This window comes from Scomber scombrus, chromosome 11 (genome assembly GCF_963691925.1).
Source record: "Scomber scombrus chromosome 11, fScoSco1.1, whole genome shotgun sequence".
Lineage (NCBI taxonomy): Eukaryota > Metazoa > Chordata > Actinopteri > Scombriformes > Scombridae > Scomber > Scomber scombrus.
Window position 1 is genome coordinate 10160412 of NC_084980.1, and position 19943 is coordinate 10180354.

Below are 19943 nucleotides of genomic sequence, written 5' to 3' on the forward strand. Positions count from 1 at the left end.
AGGAAGGATCAGATTAAAAAAACGCAGACAATCCATCACAGATATCTTCACACAGATACTCCACGCAGAGGCTTTGAGTGTTTAATTAAGTGTGATGATACCTGCTTCTGACAAGTCTTTCACCTCCTGTCCCCTGAAGGGAAAGTAAACGGGTATTCCAAGTAGAGAAGAGGATCTGTGCAGCAGAAGAAGACAACTCAGAGACAAAAGAAGACTGTTGCTGTTTCTCTGTGCCTTGGATTCACACACAGATATTTTATTTTGCCGGTGAGTGTTGCTTCTCAGTCGAGTGATGTGTGCTTGCTCCTCCCTCCCTCCCTCCTTGCCTCTGGTTTCAAATCTATTTTTACAAACGTTGACTTTAGAAATATGCTAGTGGGGTAGTTCACTTTCAGAGTGCTTGTTTAAATGTAGGATCAACACTTGAAGGGTTGTTAAACAGAGAAGCACTCAGAGAATCACAAACGTCAGCAGCACAGAGAATGACGGTGACAACACCTTCAGTCAATAATCTAAAGAGAATTGAGTCTATAAGCAAATACAAGAACTCATCATGCGCTTCTCTTTGAAAAGAAACTGTAAACTGTAAGAGAAAAGTTAAATTAAAATAACAGGATACTTCTTGGATACAATACCCCAGGCTGGATACAAAGATCTTATGCATTAAGTATAGTCACATTGTTGAATGATGACATCGTACACCTGTCATATGAGTCCTGTCTCTATGGGGATCTGAATCAACCAGTTCAGATTGCAATCTATTGTCTTTTCTTTTTCTCATTGAGCAAATGAGTCCCACGTCAGTGTTGGCTTGTCAAATATATATTCCAAAAATGTATATATTAAAAAACATAGTCATTGTGGTAGTTTGTGTATTTAAGAGTGGGTGGAACATAAGAGATGTTCCACTGTACTATAATCTGATCTATATGTGTATATGTGAAGTCATGTTATGGCGCTGGAGTGGACAGCTGGTCATACCTCGTCCTTAAAGAGACAGTTCACCAAAAAAAAAAAAATTGTTCTCACTAACTTATGCTAACCTATACAGTATATCTGCACAACCAGATAGTTTGTACTGTTTTTTGGTTTTCTACTTCCCAGTACTATGGAGGCACTTAAAGCTAAGGTAAAAGGCAGATGTAAAAAAAAAAAAAAAGTCAATAGCAACTTGTTTTTCCTGATACAATGTCAATATTCCCAATATTTCCATGCTGAACATGTTTTAAACAACAAAAAACTGTTTCAAACGTGTAGTCTAGGTTATCCAGAGTAACAGTGACACTGTTCCTGGAAAGAGACATTGCTGTTGATTTTTAATGTAATTTTTACAATGCTGTGAGAACTGTGTTGTGTTCAGAGTAAAGGAAGAAACCTCTGCAAACTCACTACATTATTAGTTATCACCAGAGGTAAGTGTAAATTGAGTGAACCTGTTATTTTAAAATAAGGCGTGACCACTCACTTAGCAATGAAAAATAACTATAAATGCTGTACTAATATTCATATGTTACATCCATGGATCACAGTTCAGGTATGTGTTCTTTTTTCCTTTCTAACTTTTGAAACTTTATCATCCTCTGACAATAGTAGAACAGATCTTTGTAACAGACAGGCTGTACATTAATATACTTGTCCCAGCCTGGTAAAGTACTGTGTGTATACTGTAATTGAGCATGAGGCTGAAGTGAACCAGAGGTGAAGCAGTGTTTCTCATTATCAGGCCAAGAGAAAAGAGAGCCATTCTGAGCCAGTGACCCCATTAGGCATAGGCCATCCAATGATGTTTAAAAAGCTCTCGGGGTGCGGTGGGAGTCCCAGGCCCCGGGCCCATCATGATCCCCCCCCTAGGTTTTAGCCCAGGCCCGGGCGGAAGCAGGCTATTCTCGTCCCGCATTGTGCTGCATAGCTATTCTGGCGCTGTCCATTGTGTCCGAATGCTTTCCATGACTCTCAGCGATTTCAGTGGGTCCGCACCTTAAACCCCTCCATTATGGACCAGCTTGTATTGCAACATTTGCTGTGTTGGCTTTTGCATTCAGTACACCCCACCCCACCCCATCCCACCCCACCCCAACCCCAACCCCACCCACTCACTTTTTGACTTTTCAGCTAACATTACTACTCCTGTACATAAGCAAAAGTGCATGCTTTCTCTTTCTGACTGATAAACAAAGTTGTCGTCCTCTTTTACTGGGAAAAACATTTAATTGAATCAATAACAGCAATGACTTCCTAAGCTGATTTGGACTGCAGATATGGCAGATAGGTTTATGGTCATTATGGTCAAATGCTGTACTGGACAACACTTCTTGAGAATTATGTGCTCACAAAATCATGACACAAGAACGGAACAGACAAACTAAACCATATAAGGAGGAAATTGACTAAGCAGTCATTGAGAAAGTGTGGTTATTTTCTCACTTATTTCCACTTCCTCCTTTTGGACGCCAAATCTATACTCTGTTCCATATTTGTGTCTCACCAAAGTACATCATACCCTGTCGTCACAGTAAATGTGTTCTGTTTCCTCAGAGCTTCACAGCAGCAGTCTCATGGGTGAAAAATGAATGTGCATCCGCTGCGAGACAGTGAGCGTGTGAGGAATTCTGCTGTAATGGAGGATATTTCCCAGCAGACCCAGTGACTCTCACCACCACCTTATGCCTCCTGCTGAATGTGGAAAGCCTAGGATGGAAGACCCACCAAGTGCTGCACTGAGGCACTGGAACAACACTCTGAACGTCCACCTCTGCTGCATTGCCTCCTGCTCACACACTTACAAGAACAGTTGCTTCATCACCATCACCAACCAGACAGGGACCACCGCCACCGGGTGACAAGATTCCAGGATGTTTGTGAATTTCCGCCGGATACGAAAATGCCAGTGTGTGCAGCTGATGACCACCTGCTTGGTGCTGTCAGTGGTGATGGTTTGCTGGGAGCAGCTGGACAATAGTGTTGTCAGCCATGTCAAATCCTACTCATACCGCTACCTGGTCAACCGCTTCGCCTACATCAACAAGAGCCTCACCATCCCACGTGAGCAGGCCCGCAGCTTCAGCAACTTCCGTTACCTGCTGGACCACCCAGATAAGTGTGCCGGCAAGGACGTCCTCCTGCTCCTCTTTGTCAAAACGTCCCCAGAGAACATTGAGAGGCGTAATGCCATCAGATCCACCTGGGGTAATGAGACCTACATCCAAAACACCCTGGGAGTAACAGTGAAGGTGGTGTTCGCCTTGGGAGCACCTCCGACCAAAAAGGACGAGCCCTCCTCGAGTAAGAGAGAGGTTGATTTTCAGGAGCAGCTCATCCAGGAAGATCGTCTCCATTGTGACTTAATCCAACAAGACTTTTTAGACTCCTTCCACAACCTGACACTGAAGCTGATCATGCAGTTCCACTGGATGCACAACCGCTGCCCCCACGCCCGATTCCTCATGACCGCTGATGATGACATCTTTGTTCATATGCCCAACCTGGTGAGCTACCTGCAGGATATGAGCAGCAGGGGCGTCACAGACTTTTGGATTGGTCGAGTGCACAGAGGGGCACCGCCAATCCGCAGCAAAGACAGCAAGTACTTTGTGAGCTTTGAGATGTACCAGTGGATGTCTTACCCTGACTACACAGCTGGGGCGGGGTACGTGGTCTCCAGGGATGTAGCGGACAAAATCTACCAAGCCACGCTGACCCTGAACGCCTCTCTTTACATAGATGATGTGTTCATGGGGATCTGTGCCAACGCCATTGGTGTGTCACCACAAGAACACCTCTATTTCTCAGGGGAGGGCAAGGCGCCGTACCACCTGTGTATTTATGACCAGATGATGACATCACATGGTCACGTGGATGATATCTATGATCTGTGGAAGGCCGCGACACACCCACAGGTGAAACAGAGGACCTCTGGACTCATAGGGAGGCTGTACTGTACAGCTGTGAAAATGGCTCTTCTTTGTAAACCGTACTATTTCAACACCTACCCCTGCAAGGCAGCCTTCTTGTAGTATTATTCAGGTTTGTGTGTGTCAGTGTGTGAAAGAAAGTGAGAGCATGCGTCATCGATCATAATAAAGTGAGGATCATCGCTGCAAATATTACCTCAGTCCTTTCAGTTGGACACCCGTGTATGTCAAAACACTGGAGTGTATGTTGGGTGTTTCAAGAGACAAAGAGACCAGACGATTGATGTCTGATACTGTTATTGTGAGATCACCAACGCATCACTGACCTCTAGCCTAGGGTGTTTAGTAATGTGACAACACTGGCTTTGCAATGACAGCAGAATGTGTTGTAATAGGTCCTGAAAAGATATTGTCCCAGCCTCACTCACAAATGGGATTTTAAATCAACTAACAATATTTCCTCCTTGTTTTGGATTTCCACTGCTGTGATACACAAAAGGGTTGCAAATACATTTTAACATGAATGCCAACTGAATCACTTCAGGAAATACTGAATACTTATCTTATCATATCTATTGGGTGGTTCTAAAAGGACAACACAAAGCCGAAGTGACACACTTTGACCTTATGTGTGAGTCAAAATATATAGTCAGTCAGTGATGTGTCAGATCTAAAAATGTCTACGTCATGAAGTGTAAAATTCCACACAGTGAGGTAAACTGTAAGATAGATGTGTAATTGAACAGGCTTTACAAACAGCTCCTGTGTTGAAAATAATAACATGTATTGATGATCAACAAAGTGTGGGTTCAAAATAGAAATTCATTCATTCATAAAATTCATATTTTTTATGTAACTGAAATTGTGAAACTTTTTTTTTAATGAAATAAAATCTCCACTCTGTTCTCAGTGGTGTAAAAGAGTAGTCAAATATTGTCTTTGTTGTTGTTAGTAGTCATCAGTCAAGTCATGTTTGTTGGCTGAAGCTGTGTTTGTTGTCCAGGAAACATAAGCTCAGGAAACCTCTGTTTGACTGCACAACTTGTAGCTGTTTCAATATGACTTCTGCACTCGAGTACATGTCAGGATAATATACTTGTGACTGAGATAATTGGCTCCGTGGCATGGAAAGATTTGATTCTGCACCCTGCCATTTCTGTGAACATTTTTAGACAAAAGATAGTCAAGTCAGGTGGTTTGGACATTCTAATCTGCCAGTAGGTGAGAAAGGGGAAGGCTGTGCAGTCTGTTGCATCACTACCTGAGATGCCTCTCAGTTAGAAGGGGGGACACACTGATTTTCCACATTTAAGTATTATCACAGGTCTTGGGGAGTGTTACTCCACAGCTGAGAAAATGGTAGCTGCGGTTTAGTAAATTTCTCCACGTGGTGTAACTTGAAGCAAATTACAAGTTTGAAAATGAAACAAATCTGTGGGTGGGGAGTTAGAAAGAAGTGAACTTACAAGACCTCTGTAGCCCACTCCTCATCTCCACTTGAGGCTAGCAGCTCAAGGCTGAAATTGAAATTGATCTGATAAATAGAACTTAACCCAGCTTAATGTAGTTTTTAGCCAATAAAATGTTCCAGTCTCTGTAATTGGGTGTCAATGGTGTCAAATGCAGCACTAAGATCTAACAAGACAAGCACAGAGAGAAGTCATTGGTTAGATGCAATTAGGTCATTTGCACTCCAAATCCTGACTTGAAAGTAAAAAATAAACTATTGTTGTATAGAAAGTCACACAAAGTGATTGGCAACTGCTTTCTCAATGGAAATAGAGAGAAAGAGAAGGTTAGATATAGATCTATAGTTGACTAAAATGCCTGAATCAAGAGTAGGCTTTTAAAGAAGAGATTTTATGACAACTACCTGTTATTTAAGACAAATTAATCATATTTTGTAAAGACGTGCTAATTAAGGGTAAACGTTCCTTAAGCTGCCTAGTTGTGATGAGGTCTAAAAAACAAAATGATGGTTTAGATGATCGGGTTTTAAAGCTGTTTCTAAGGTTCCTGTGCTTGTGGATGAATCTGTGCCTGTTGGAGGAGATGATGAATTTTGTCTTTAATAGAATTATATCATTAAAGAAGCTCATGAAGTCATTACCACTGAGTGCTGTAGGAATACATGGATCAATAGAGTTATTACTCTGTCAGCCTGGCAAAAGTGCTGAAAGGAACCTCAGGCTGTTTTTCTTCTCCTCTATTAATGATGAGGAATAGGAAGCGCTTACATTAGCGTGGGCCTTCCTGTAAGTTTTAAGACTGTCCTCCCAGACAAAATGAGATTCTTCCAGTTTGATGGAACGCCATGTTCTTTTACATTTTTGCAGTGTTTGCTTTAATTTGTGTCGTTGGGAGTTATACCATGGAGCCAACCTCTTTTGTTTATTATCATCTTTTTTTAAAGAGGTGATGAAGTCAAGTGTCAGTTGCCATGAGACTGTGGCATTATCAACAAGATCTGGGAGCGACTAAAGTTAGAGTAAGAGCCCTCTGTTGTACTGAGACATGGCATTGAATTAATTCTGATGGACTTGCTTCCTTAAATTTAGCTACACCATTGTAAAAGCCAGGAGGACGGTACACTATAACAAATAGAACTGGCCATTAAGTTTTCCAGGCTAGGTGTGAAAGACTAACAACAAGACTTTTGAAGTTTAGATCTAAGGTTGATTCTTAGGCTTGAGTGCACCACCTCAGCCAGTGTCTCCTCAGCCAGTGTCTCCAGTAATGTGACCATTAATATGAATGGGGAGAGTGGATGCATAGGCTAACATAATCTTACAGCCAGGTTTCAGTAATACAAAATAAATCAATACGATAATCTGATACAAGACTATTTATTAAAACAGCTTTAGATGATAGATATGTAATGTGTGAGGGTCCACGTTTAATTATTCTATTTTTATAGTATTGCAGTGGTGGTGTTCATTTTCATTATGTTTAATTTAGTTTTAATTGAAGTGGATGGGGGGCATGCAGAGTTTCTATGGGGATTTGGGTGGCTAATTGTCCTGATGGAAATGTAGAGAAGCATGTAGGACTGCAACTCCTTTTTGACACCTGTGTTTAAAGGCTTTACACTTGTGATCGGATCACCCAAGATGCAATTAAATGTCAGGTGACAGCAGGGCTGGAGACTCAATGAAGATGCAACGGTAAAAAGTAAGCAATTAAGCGTATTTCCCTGAATGTCACACAGTTCCCTTAATCTGGATTTTCCAGAGAGGGTACGTTTGTTTTCAAGTACAAACTTTGAAATACAATACAGACACACAGAGACCGATATAATATTATCATAAAAAGTGTTCTTTCAATATGTCTAAAAAGAAACACCCAGACCACAAAACTTAAATGTGACAAGCCCCATTCAGTTTATGCCGGAAAAAATCAACCGCTGTGCTTGCAGATGCAGATGCACATGCATTCAGATAAAACCTGAACTGAACCTGAAACTGAAACCGTTTGGCTGTAAGAAGCCAATTACTACACAAATCAGCCTGAAGCCTGGATCCCTCCATGTGTTTTCCCTTCCTCGCCATAGCAACAGTTTGCTGAGCAGCAGGGTGGGTGTATAGGTGATACACAAGCCTCATTAAAGTGAAAGTGCAAACATCTTGTATGAAAGCACACCACAATTTACTCCAAAAATCAAATCCATTTAAGAGAAGGAATGGACTTTGTGTACAGGAGTGTGTGTACTGGAATGCTGCTCACTTTTTGTTGTAGCTGTTTACCATCTGACATGTGCTGAGCCAAAAATACCCCCAGAGTGTCTGTTCCACAGAGGCATCTGGCACACAGTACTAACTGAGGCTGATCCTGTGTCACTGTTCAACAGACATGAGTTAAATAATGTCATAAACCTTCACAGACAAACAGAAATTGTGGTAATGTTTCAGTTGTGTGACTGATTTAATCAGATTTGGGGAAAACACAGTTCATGAAAACAATATCCTGCAACAATAGACTGTGTTTTTTAAATAAACCAACACAGAATTTAGATTATTACACTCACAGATCACTGAACCTGTGAGAATATGTAGTTATTTATCTGCTGTGTTAGGAAGTGCTACTTATTTTTATCTGCGTTGTTCATTCCCTACAATATGGTATATTAATCTCTGCTGCAGCAACAGCCAATATTTCTCAATGAGAATTTTCAACAAATTTAATCTCAGTAAGTATCCATATATCTTAAATAATATATAATGTCTCAGCGTCTGCCAGTTTAAGGTCATGAAATGTCGGCCTCTTCTCACTTCATCATGACTCGCTGTGAATTGTCTATATGTTTATTTACAGCACCTCATCCAGAAATGTGATGTTGCCTGGATTAACTGTTCTCCAAACAGCTGCTCTGTTTCCAAGCAATGTATAACGGAGAAAATGTACACAAAGGATTTAGAGGGGTGTAAAAACACAAACAGCTGCCTACATGTGTTACTAAATTGCAGTAACTGACTGTTTTTAAAATTTGCACAAGGTTCGATATTAGGTTGTCCACTTAAAGGTAGATAAATATTCCAAATATGTTCATTTAAATGAGGAAATCTGATAATGCCATGTACAATGTACCAGCTGTTTGGTCTCATTTCTGTGGGAGATGGGAAGTGGTTTGTTATTTTTAGATTTACTCAAATGATTGTGACAGAGAATCAGTCCATGAGGAGTCAGCTACGGACTGCAGAACTATGAACCTAATCTCTAGTTGCCTCCCAGGTGGTGCTTTAGCAAAATAATTGTGTTGACAACGTTGACCTGCTATATATAGGTGCACACTATGTTCATCAATGCACCATCTGAATATAGTCCCCCACAGGGAGGCTATAACAAGCAAAAATTAATTATTATAAGAGGTAATCTATGTTAGAATAAGAATTGGCGCCTCTCTGTGGAAATTGGCGACAACTACTAAAGATTATTTACACAGGTGGAGTGTTGCTTTGTCAAGCAGAATAACTAAATACATATCATAAAGGCTTCATACTTCATATTTTACTTCATATTTACTATACATACATTAGTGTATCAATCTTCTCCTCTAACTCTTACTAAGAAAGCAAATTGGTGCATTTCCCATAATGTGAAACTAATTCTTGAAGGAACAAGGTGATGTAAGAGTACCAGAAATACAGTACAGTTTAATTATTCAGGGAGCCTATACGTATGAGGTTAAACACATAGATTGACATGGAAATGTTGCACAGGGCCCCCATATGGACATCTTAAATATTTATCAGCTAGCAACTGGTTAGCTTAGTTTAAGTAGGTAACCCTAACGACTGGAAACAGCAGGAAACAGCTAATATGGCTCTCTGTCCAAAAGTAACACAATCCGCCTGCCAGCACCTCTACAGTTCACCAACAGATTTCCCTCCTTTGTGTCAGAATTTGGTGTCACTGACAGGAACATGGTTTGGACCAGCTTTCTAAAGTCTGTGGAGGATTAATTTGGTAGCCTTTTGGGGACTTGAAGACAGAACAGATTCTCTATTATTTACAAATATGACATTATTTTTTTTTTAAACAAACAAACATACAGGCCCCAAAATGTCTGTCTATTCTTATACAGCCTGTGCCAAAATTATGCCTTTCTTCTGTTTTTGGTACATTTAGTTTAAATGTTAAGTATTCTAAAATGAATAATTGAAATATTGGTATATTTAGCAAGAAAGACCATCATTCCATTTTGGTTTTGTTACATTATTAAGCTTGGAGGAAAAATGTTCTTTCTGTGCATATGTATATTATATTTTCTGTATATTTCTGCAAAAGTGTAACGAGGGCACACTATGCAGAAGTAAAACCATATGGAGTTAGATTTGTGTCTTTATTACATGCGAGAAAATAAATGATCTGAGAGGGAAAAAAATGTTTGAGAGAAAAAGTTATCACACTGATAGCAAAAAAGCATTTTATGAGAGAAAAAAAATATTTGAGAGAAAAAGTTTTCATACCAATAGCAACAAATAATATTTGAGACAAAAAAAGTTTTGAGAGAAAGTATTTTCTCATAGAACATAAAAAATATAAATTTGAAAATTATTTATGAGAAAAAAAAAACTTTCTCAAAATACTTTTTTTAACTCTCAAATATATATTTTTTTGCTATCAGTGTGAAAACATTTTCTCTCAAAAAAAATGTGTTTCTCTCAAAACGTTTTTCTTCTCTCTCTCGACACCTAAGTCTTTGCTCTCGATGCAATTTCTTTGCTCTTGTGTCAGGATTTTGCTCTCGCTGCGAAAATAATGTCATGGGCGGGGCCAAGTTCCTATTGGCCAGTCGGGTGAGAATCGTCTTGGGAGTCGAACTGAATCATTACATCATTGTGGATTCACCGGCATAGAATGCGCTACCTTAGTTGAGCGTGGAGACTCCAATATTTGGGTAAGATGATGACACACACAACTCGATGGGTAGCTAGCTGAGCAAGTTGGTAATCAAAATCATTCCCATCATAGTACTGACTGTCTAACCCTAACAGGTTAGAGAGTAACAGATCAGAGGTATTAAGATGGCTAGTCATATCAAAACAGACCACAAAACAGTATTTTTGAAGATTTTAAGTTAAAAATAGGCACAATTCATGTATTTTATTGTGCCTATGCTCATGATGAAAAGAACTGGCAATTATATTATAGAAGAATAAGAATCTGCAAAAGGCAGAAAACGGCGCTCCACTGCCATCTTCACAGACACACCTGTGAAGAAAGCATTAGAGGAAGAAAAAAACAAAACTGTACAGAGGAAGGCAAAAAAAGGATAGAAGTAAAGCAAACCACAAAGAAAAGTGTAAAGAAAACCCCAAAAAAGAAGAGAGAAGAATCCGACTCTGAAGAAGAAGAAGATGTCTGCATCGTCTGCCTGGAAAGTTTCTCCAAATCCAGGGAAGTGTGGCTCCAGTGCTGGATGTGCAAGTCCTGGGCACATAAAGATTGCACACCTGGGGTTGATGTTTTCATATGTCACAACTGTGACTCTGAATGGTCTCCTTCCTTGTTGATTCTTTCTGGAAGCCAGCAGAATTGTTCTGGAGTCTGCAGAATTTTTATTTATGTTTATTTTATTTATATTTTTTTATATTTTTTAAAAACTTATACAACGTTCATATTTACTGGAGTTTTCAAACTATTTTGCTTTTGTTCACTAAATACATGTTCAATAAATGTTTTTTGTATTGCAAATTATTCCATTCTTCTTGTCTCACACTGAAATATTGAGTTTTAATAGCTTCAGTTACATCTGCACATTGACACAAGGTAGGCCTATGATAAATATTACTAAATAAAGAATAATGAATTAGGGAAATTTAATATGTTTTTAATATGTTGCAACCGTCCCTGGTCCGTGTTGCAACTGTCCCCAGGTTTGGGGTCAGTTGCAACATCTGAATTTTTCTATTCAAATCAATATTGTGATTGATATGTTATATGTAACCATCTTTAAATGGTATGGGTAATTAGCAGACATGTGTAAGTTTAATATGTAAAGGTTTGGTGGGCCTAGTCCAAAGAAAGATTTCAGTCAAGATGCCCTGTATGACCAATAAAGTCAGGAGAGCATCACGTACCTATTTGAACATTTGATAACTTAATATCATACTATTCCCTGGTGAACCATCTTATGCTATGCTCCCTTTCAAACTGAATATCAACAATGGACCCTTAAATTCATTGTCATTTATGTGTCAAGGCATAGACCACCCAAAAAATCAGAATTTGCGAATGACTATCTCACCTGTATATTACTCTAATTATGAAATGAATCCATATGTCACAGCCTACACATGGATTCATCTATTTCTATACTTCCGTTTTTATTATCTTCTAATATGTGATCTCTGGATGTAATTATAAAATATACCCATCATTTTTCTCACAGTAGATACCCATCATTTTTCTCACAGTATAGTCAGATCAAAGTGTCAAAACACCTGTTAAAAGGCACCAGAATGCAGGAAATGACATCTACTCGGTTAAAAATGTTCTGGGGGAGGACACCCAGACCTCCCCCATTAGATTGTCCCACCCACATTTCAAATGTTTCCTATGCCCATGCTGTACATAGTCAAGTTTCTTTACTTGAAGTACAAATTGAATAAAATGTCTTTGACGTATGGTGGCGACTATGAAAGGGCCCAAAAAAGATTGGGGGCCCACCCAACTTCCTTCAAATCTCACTCCAAGGTTTTCTGAAAAGTTGACAGCTCTGAGATAACGTACGAAAATAGTACATTTAAAGGCAAATTGTGTACTTCCTGTTGGGTTTAGGTCGGGGTGTCAGCGCCTTATTTGTAGGTCTTGATAAGACAAACAATTGAGTTTTGGTTTGATCTTTCTACGACATTCCTCTCAGCGTAGTGGCCGTTTTAGTGTTTCTAGGTGGCGCTTTGACCCCTTAAACATGCTCGAGTTTTCGAGCATGTTTAAGGGGTCAAATTGAGGCTAAAAGAGGCGGTAGAAAAAACAAACAAAAAATGACACAAATACAATAGGGTCCTTGCCTCCAGGCTCGGTCCCTTGTGACAAGATAAAAATCCATTTTTGTGCCAGAATATGATTGCATTCATGACTTGAGGTCTTGCAGAGTAAATATTTCTGCATATACTGAAACTTGCTGGGTAGAGTAAAGAGAATCGGGCTGAAAATATCTCTCAGGATGAGCTCTGGAAACACACAGCTGTTCCGGTCAAATATAGAAAATGATTCTGCCGAAGGCTTGAATGTCCTCATTTTCTGACCCCCACAGACATAATAAATTAGACTAAAAAAAACACCCACCAAAATAAATAAATTAGAAAAAGCAACAAAGAAAAGTTAAGCTATTTGGTGATCCAGGTTTTCTACTTAACAAACATAGCTGTTAACTTGCTGTTTATTACTTTAATGCATACTATGCAGGATTTTCCTAATATAAAATGTATAGACTCATACAGGAGTAATCCCTCTCAACCATCACTTATGACTCACTAGAGGTGTATGGTGGGGTATTTATCTGCAGAGACCCTGCTCTCTGGAACACAGCTATCTTTCTTTACTACAGGTATCCAGTCTTCACAATATCTAAAGCAGTGGTCTCCAACCCTGCTCCTGGAGAGCTACTGCCCTGCATGTTTTAGGTATCTCCTCACTCTAACACACCTGATTCTAATAATTAACTCGTTATCAAGCAGCTGAGGCTCGTCAAAGGGCTTGATAACGAGTTAATGATTAGAATCAGGTTTGTTAGAGTGAGGAGATACCTAAAACATGCAGGGCAGTAGCTCTCCAGGAGCAGGGTTGGAGACCACTGATCTAAAGTATCGCCCAGTATCCAATATCCTTTAGTCAGGGCATTTTCTTGCCAATAGGTCATTGGTGCTTCAGGCATTAACACAACACAGCAATATTAAATGGAGTGTGTCGGTGGGTTTTACTTCACCAGCAATTACTCTGACATTGTATAGCAATCTTCTAGCAGTTTTAGATCACATGGGGTACAGCTCAAGTCTCTTTAAGGACCAGAGTGTAGGATTTAGTGGCATCTAGTGGTGAGGTTTGCGGCTTGCAAATAACTGAATACTCCCCTCTCCCCTTCCAAGCATGTAGGAGAACCTGTGGTGTCCACAAAAAATGTGAAAGTCCATCCTTTGAGCCACTGTTTGGTCGGTCTGTTCTGGGCTACTGTAGAAACATGGGGCTCCATTTATATCCATTTATATCTGTGTAGATATAAAGGGCTCATTCTGAGGTAACTAAAACACAACAATTCTTATTTTCAGGTTATTAGTTCAGTGTGACGGCCCTGGGCCTCTATGGTAGAGGGGATGGTCTGCCTTGCCTTCTACTCCTGTGTTTCTCTCTTCCCCTAGATGGTCTGGTCCCTCCCTCCTCATGAAGTGATTGAGATCACCTGTTGGGAGCCTTTTTAAATCCTGGAGTGCCAAGATGTCTCTCTCTCACTCTCTGGCCCTCCTGGAAGGCTGGTGCCTTTCAGGCTCCTTATGTTTAGTTTTGTTTGTTTGATTGTGTTAGGAAGTAGCCTTGGTTCATGTTATTTTTGATGTTACAACTATTGTTTGATTCATTTTTGTTAACTTTAATAAATTACTTTCATTTGAGCTCTTGCCGTGTGGTCCTCCCTGCTTTGTTGTGCTCTTAAACGAGCTGGGCATAACAAGTGGGGGCTCGTCTAGTTAGAACCTGGGAATTGTTATAGTTTCTGATAAGTTTGAGCATTTGGCTTTGGTTAGGGAGGCCCACCGGAGTAGTTCTTTTGTTTAGATGGAACAGGTAGAGTTTGAGACTTTGCTTTAGTTTTTCATGGTGTTAAACTGCACGTGATCGGTGTAGCCAAGAGACTGGTAAGTTTGGGTTATGCGGTGCATAGCTGTGGGATGGTTGTAGCTGAGTAGCTGGGCTATTTTTCTGTCTGGCAGGAGCATTTTCTTGTGTCCCCCAGGTAGGCTGTAGCAGCAGTTATCTCACAAGGAGAAGCTGTTGGTTTGTTGTTTTCAGGGCTGTTTGTTATTTTTGTGTGTTGTCCGCGCGGCTGGCAGCATTTGGCTCGGGAGCACCCCTAAGTATTGGCTGGGGGCAATCTGCCTTCCCCAATACAGACGGTTTGTAGGTGCATAAATACCCACCGCCAGTACACACATGAAGACTAGGGAGCAGTTAGTAAGTTTGGGCTAGGCAGTTAGGAGGGGGCGCTCCTATCACTCATCATCCCTGCGGTTGTGTGCTGTGTGACTCAGGCTGCCTTGTGGTTGCTTTTTGAATAGGTCCAGGTATTTAACTCGGTTGGATGTATTTTTGATAGGGTTAATGATGGACACTGACCATAGTAATCCGTTGGTCTCTGAGTTTTTGGAAAGACCAGCTCGCAGTACATTAGCTCAGTTTAGAAAGGCAGATTTACTTGAGTTGGCTACATTGTTGGGATGGTCAAAAACTGATCAGGTGCCACGGAAGGTAGCGCTAAGGGACATCGTGGAAGGGTTAGCGGTGTCGGCCAAGCTTTTGGAGGTGGTTCAGGTTCCATTGGCTCCATCAGTTTCTGAGCTTTTTGGTGGGACTTTGTCTTTTGACCAGTATATGCAGTTGGAGAGAGAAAAGGCAAACAGGGAGAAAGAGAGACTACAGTTTGAGTTGGAACATGAGAGGATCAGATCTGAAGTGGCCTTGGAAAGGGAGAGATTGCAGGTTGAGCAATTGAAGCTAGCGCTGATAAGAGACGGTAAAGCACAGGAATCGTTGTGGACTGGAGGAAGAAGTGAGTCTGCAGGGGGGCGTAGTGGTTTGGATATTGCTGAGAGCTTGCGTATTCTCCCGAAGTTCGATGAGAAAGACCCAGATACATTTTTTGCATTGTTTGAGCGGGTGGCAGATGGTAGAGGATGGCCAGATAGTCACAGGACTCTTATGTTGCAGTGTGTTTTCACTGGCAAGGCCCAGAGTTTTTTCTGCCCTTAGTTCGGCTGAAGGTGGCGATTATGCTACAGTTAAAGGGTCGGTTCTGAAGGCATATGAATTAGTTCCTGAGGTGTATAGGCAGAGATTTCGAAACTGGAAAAAAGGGGACAAGCAAACACACATTGAATTTGTGCAGGATATTTTGGCCCATTTCTCTCGCTGCTGTTCTGCCTCTGGGGTGGACAATTATGTGTATCTCTGTGACTTGATTGTGTTGGAACAATTTAAGAGTTCTTTGCCGGCTCATCTTGCTACATACATCAATGAAAGGAAGGTCAAAACAGCATCGGCAGCGGCAGTTCTTGCTGACGAGTATGTTTTAACACATACTGGTGGCTCAGGGTTTGGTCGGGCCCACAGAAATGAGCAGCAGAGGGATGATTTCAGGGGTAGGCCTAGTAGGAATCTAGGGGTCGCCCAAGAACCAGTTCATCCATCAGTGAGGCATGTTCCAGGGACAAATGGGAGGTTTGATCCAGCTAGGGTTTGCCATGTATGTAAAAACAAGGGACACTGGAAAGGGGAGTGTCCAATCAGTAAGACAGGACAGACATCAGCAGATTCTAGTGTATATGTTAAGTCTGCTGGACTTGTGTCCTCTGCACGAAATATTGAGTCTGAGTCGGGTCTTCCTGGAGCAAATTCTTCATCTAAAAGTGTTGATAAGATGTATGCACCATTTGTTTCAGAGGGCTTTGTGTCCTTGGATGGGAAAGACAAGACCCCTGTTAAGATTCTGCGAGACACTGGGGCTACTGAGAGTCTCATTGTGGAGGGCATTTTGCCTTTTTCAACCGTTACTGCTACGGGAAGTAAAGCTCCGGTAGTTGGGGTGGGGTTGATTCCACTGTTGGTTCCGGTGCATCATTTTCATTTTTTCTCAGATCTTGTTTGTGGAGAGGTAGATATGGGTGTGCGTCCCCAGTTGCCAATCCAAGGCATAGACATTATTCTGGGGAATGACTTGGCTGGTGCAAGGGTCTGGAAAGATGGTCCGCCCCTAGTGTATGTGCGTTCACCCTCTCAGGTGTCTGGACAGCCGGATGATTGTGCTAGGCAGTATCCTAAGGTTTTTTCTCCCTGTGCAGTGACACGGGCAAGAAGTAAAGCTACGCTAGCGCAGACACAAGGGTCTGAACAGATTCAGTTTTCTCAGGCAGGGGATTCTGAGAAAAAGGGAGTCTTGCCTTCTGTCAGCAGTCACAAATTGGGGTCTGTGAGGCCATTAGCCACATTTGAGGTGGTGCCTGCAGAGGATTTTGATGTTCCATCAGAGCCTATTCTTACAGGGAGACTCAACAATTCTGCGTATTTGAACTGTTTGGACAGTCAGTTGAGTTATTTGTCGGATACTCAGCAGTTAGATGTGGTGCAGTTGTTGCATTCTCACTTGTCTCTCTTCTCAGATACTCCCTCAGTTACCAACCTGATTGAGCATGACATAGAAGTAGGGGATGCTCGACCTGTTAGCCAACGTCCTTACCGGATGCCTGTAGGGAAGCGTCAGCGGATGGAGAAGGAGGTAGAGTACATGTTACAACATGGAATAGCTGAGCCAGCATGCTCCAGCTGGGCTTCTCCATGCCTGTTGGCAGATAAGGCAGATGGGTCTGATAGATTTTGCACAGATTTCAGAAAGGTAAATGCTGTCACCAAACCTGATGTCTATCCAATGCCTCGTATGGAGGACTGCATCGATCAGGTGGGGGGTGCAAAATTTGTGACTAAGCTGGACCTTTTGAAGGGGTATTGGCAGGTCCCATTGACAGCTAGGGCTAAGGAAATTTCATCGTTCATCACACCCTGGGGGTTGTTCTCATATTCTGTAATGCCTTTTGGGCTGAGAAATGCCCCAGCAACATATCAGCGCCTTATGAACAGGGTTTTGGCTGGTTTGTCTGGGTGTGCAGCATATTTGGATGATGTGGTGGTGTTCAGTGACACCTGGGAGGCCCATGTTCAACGTTTGCAGGCAGTGTTTGACAGGTTGGTTGAAGCAAATTTGACTGTGAACTTGACAAAGTGTGAATTTGCAAAAGCGACAGTGACATATCTGGGTAAGGTGGTAGGCCAAGGGGTAGTTCGTCCTGTGCAGGCTAAGGTGGAGGCGATCGCTAAATATCCTGCACCAACATCCAAAAAGGAACTGATGCGGTTCCTAGGGCTGGTAGGGTATTATCGCAGTTTTTGCTGCAATTTCTCCACTGTAGTGGCTCCAATGACGAACCTCTTCAGAAAAAATACTCCATTTATCTGGTCTCCATACTGTCAAGTGGCTTTCACGGGTGTGAAGAAACTGATTTGTTCTGCTCCTGTCCTTACAGCTCCAGTGTTTGACAGACCTTTTAAGGTACAGGTGGATGCAAGCAACATTGGTGCTGGGGCTGTTCTCCTGCAGGAAGGGGTGGGGGGAATTGAACATCCAGTTTGCTTCTTTTCACGTAAGTTTAATCGTCACCAGTTGAATTATTCAGTTATTGAAAAGGAGACATTGGCATTGATTTGGGCACTAAAATTTTTTGAAGTTTATGTTGGTCCATCATTGCCGGTGACAGTTTATACAGATCATAACCCTTTGACTTTTCTGTCTACTATGCAGAATGGTAACCAGAGGCTTATGCGCTGGTTGCTATTTCTCCAGCCATATACATTGCAGGTATGTCATGTGAAAGGTCGGGATAATGTGATGGCTGACGCATTGTCTCGAGCTCCCGTTTGATGTACCGAAGACCTTTTTCAGTAGGGGTCTTCGTTTTATGGGGGGGAATGTGACGGCCCTGGGCCTCTATGGTAGAGGGGATGGTCTGCCTTGCCTTCTACTCCTGTGTTTCTCTCTTCCCCTAGATGGTCTGGTCCCTCCCTCCTCATGAAGTGATTGAGATCACCTGTTGGGAGCCTTTTTAAATCCTGGAGTGCCAAGATGTCTCTCTCTCACTCTCTGGCCCTCCTGGAAGGCTGGTGCCTTTCAGGCTCCTTATGTTTAGTTTTGTTTGTTTGATTGTGTTAGGAAGTAGCCTTGGTTCATGTTATTTTTGATGTTACAACTATTGTTTGATTCATTTTTGTTAACTTTAATAAATTACTTTCATTTGAGCTCTTGCCGTGTGGTCCTCCCTGCTTTGTTGTGCTCTTAAACGAGCTGGGCATAACATCAGCTATAAGCCACTAAATCTTACACACTGGTCCTTTAAAGAGAGTATGTATGAGACATCCTCTACTGTGAAGCGTCACGTGAAGTGATGTCCGTTTCTGATTATGGCAGCAAGTGGACAGCTGTCAGCTTTAACAGCTGGAGCGACTTTTGACGGTTTGTGTCTGCACACACCCGTTCTGTACTAATAAAGGTGCACTGTTATCACTGCCAGAGCAGCAGTGTTTTCTCTCTGCAGCCGGTTAACTGTTCAACAAACACCTGGACCTGCAGTCTGAATCCTGTTCGGAGCCACAGGAACAGTTTCTACAAGCAGAATGCATTTATGTTATTTATTAATTATTTGCGTCTGTATTTACTGATACGCTGATTGTGAAAGCATTGTTTAATAACCCATAATATGATCGGAGTGTCTTTTGAGTACTGGAAATTATGTAATGGCTAAATGTTTCTGGGAAAAGTAAAATGACTTAACTCCCATTAAACCCGACGCTCAGGGATTTTTTAGCCTCATAGGTGACTAATTGAAGATTACGATGAGTGATGAAATGTCTTTCTTGCTGACAGACTTTTCGTGACTTTATTATCCACAATAAAAGTTTATGGGGGAAATAGAAAATTGTTGTTCATGGTTATTTGTTGTTCAGACTCAACAGGTTTTTAATTAGATAGTGAATTAGAAAACACAAAAGGGCGTGATACACTTCGAGTTTAATGTGTCCCCACTGGCGGATTGTCCCAAAACGTGCTAAAATGAGCCAGGCTAAATGAAAAATTAAGCAGTGGGGGTGTTATCCAAAAATTGGGTAAACCGCCACAACCACCGGCCTTGTAGCCAATTTTCCACTAACACTCCCACTCTTCATTGTTTTGCCCCTTTTTTGCCCTAATGTATGAGATCAACATGATCAGCTGCAGCGTCCAACCCATAGCCGACACCCAGTAACGGGACGTGTTGACCGGTACAACACTTCAGGGAAGGAAGCCCTCGTGTTTCCTGGCACATGGCTCCTCTGAGGTTTGGAGCGGCCTTCAAGATAGCAGATCAGGAGCACTTCCGCTTCGAGAATCAAATACTAGGGCGCTTTCAAACCAACAGCAGTTGGTGCGCACTAAACAGCTTTTGGTCCATTCTGACCATTCTGATTCGGTTCGTTTTCGCACCAACCGCACTCGGGTGCGTACTAAATCAAGCAGACCAAGACCTCCAAAAGAGGTTGTCTCGGTCTGCTTCACTCCGCACCAAATGCCGACCTATCGGAAGATGAGGGATCGTCAATCGGACCAATTTTGATTCGTTTGCAGGTGTGAACGCGGACCACACCGCAGTCTATATGCTACATAGTAACCATTTTACTGCCTGGTGCGGACACAATAATCAAACTAGTGGTGTGAAAGCGCTCTTAAAGACAGTTTAT

The 19943-nt window shown here is 41.7% G+C and overlaps 1 protein-coding gene across 1 annotated transcript; it reads left to right on the forward strand.

Moving 5' to 3' along the window:
- b3gnt5b (UDP-GlcNAc:betaGal beta-1,3-N-acetylglucosaminyltransferase 5b) lies at window positions 1-4826 on the forward strand. Its single transcript, XM_062429115.1, has 2 exons — window positions 1-267; window positions 2536-4826. Exon 2 carries the CDS (start codon window positions 2853-2855, stop codon window positions 4011-4013), a length of 1161 nt encoding a protein of 386 aa, XP_062285099.1. The 5' UTR covers window positions 1-267; window positions 2536-2852; the 3' UTR covers window positions 4014-4826.
- Window positions 4827-19943: the final 15117 nt, after the last annotated feature.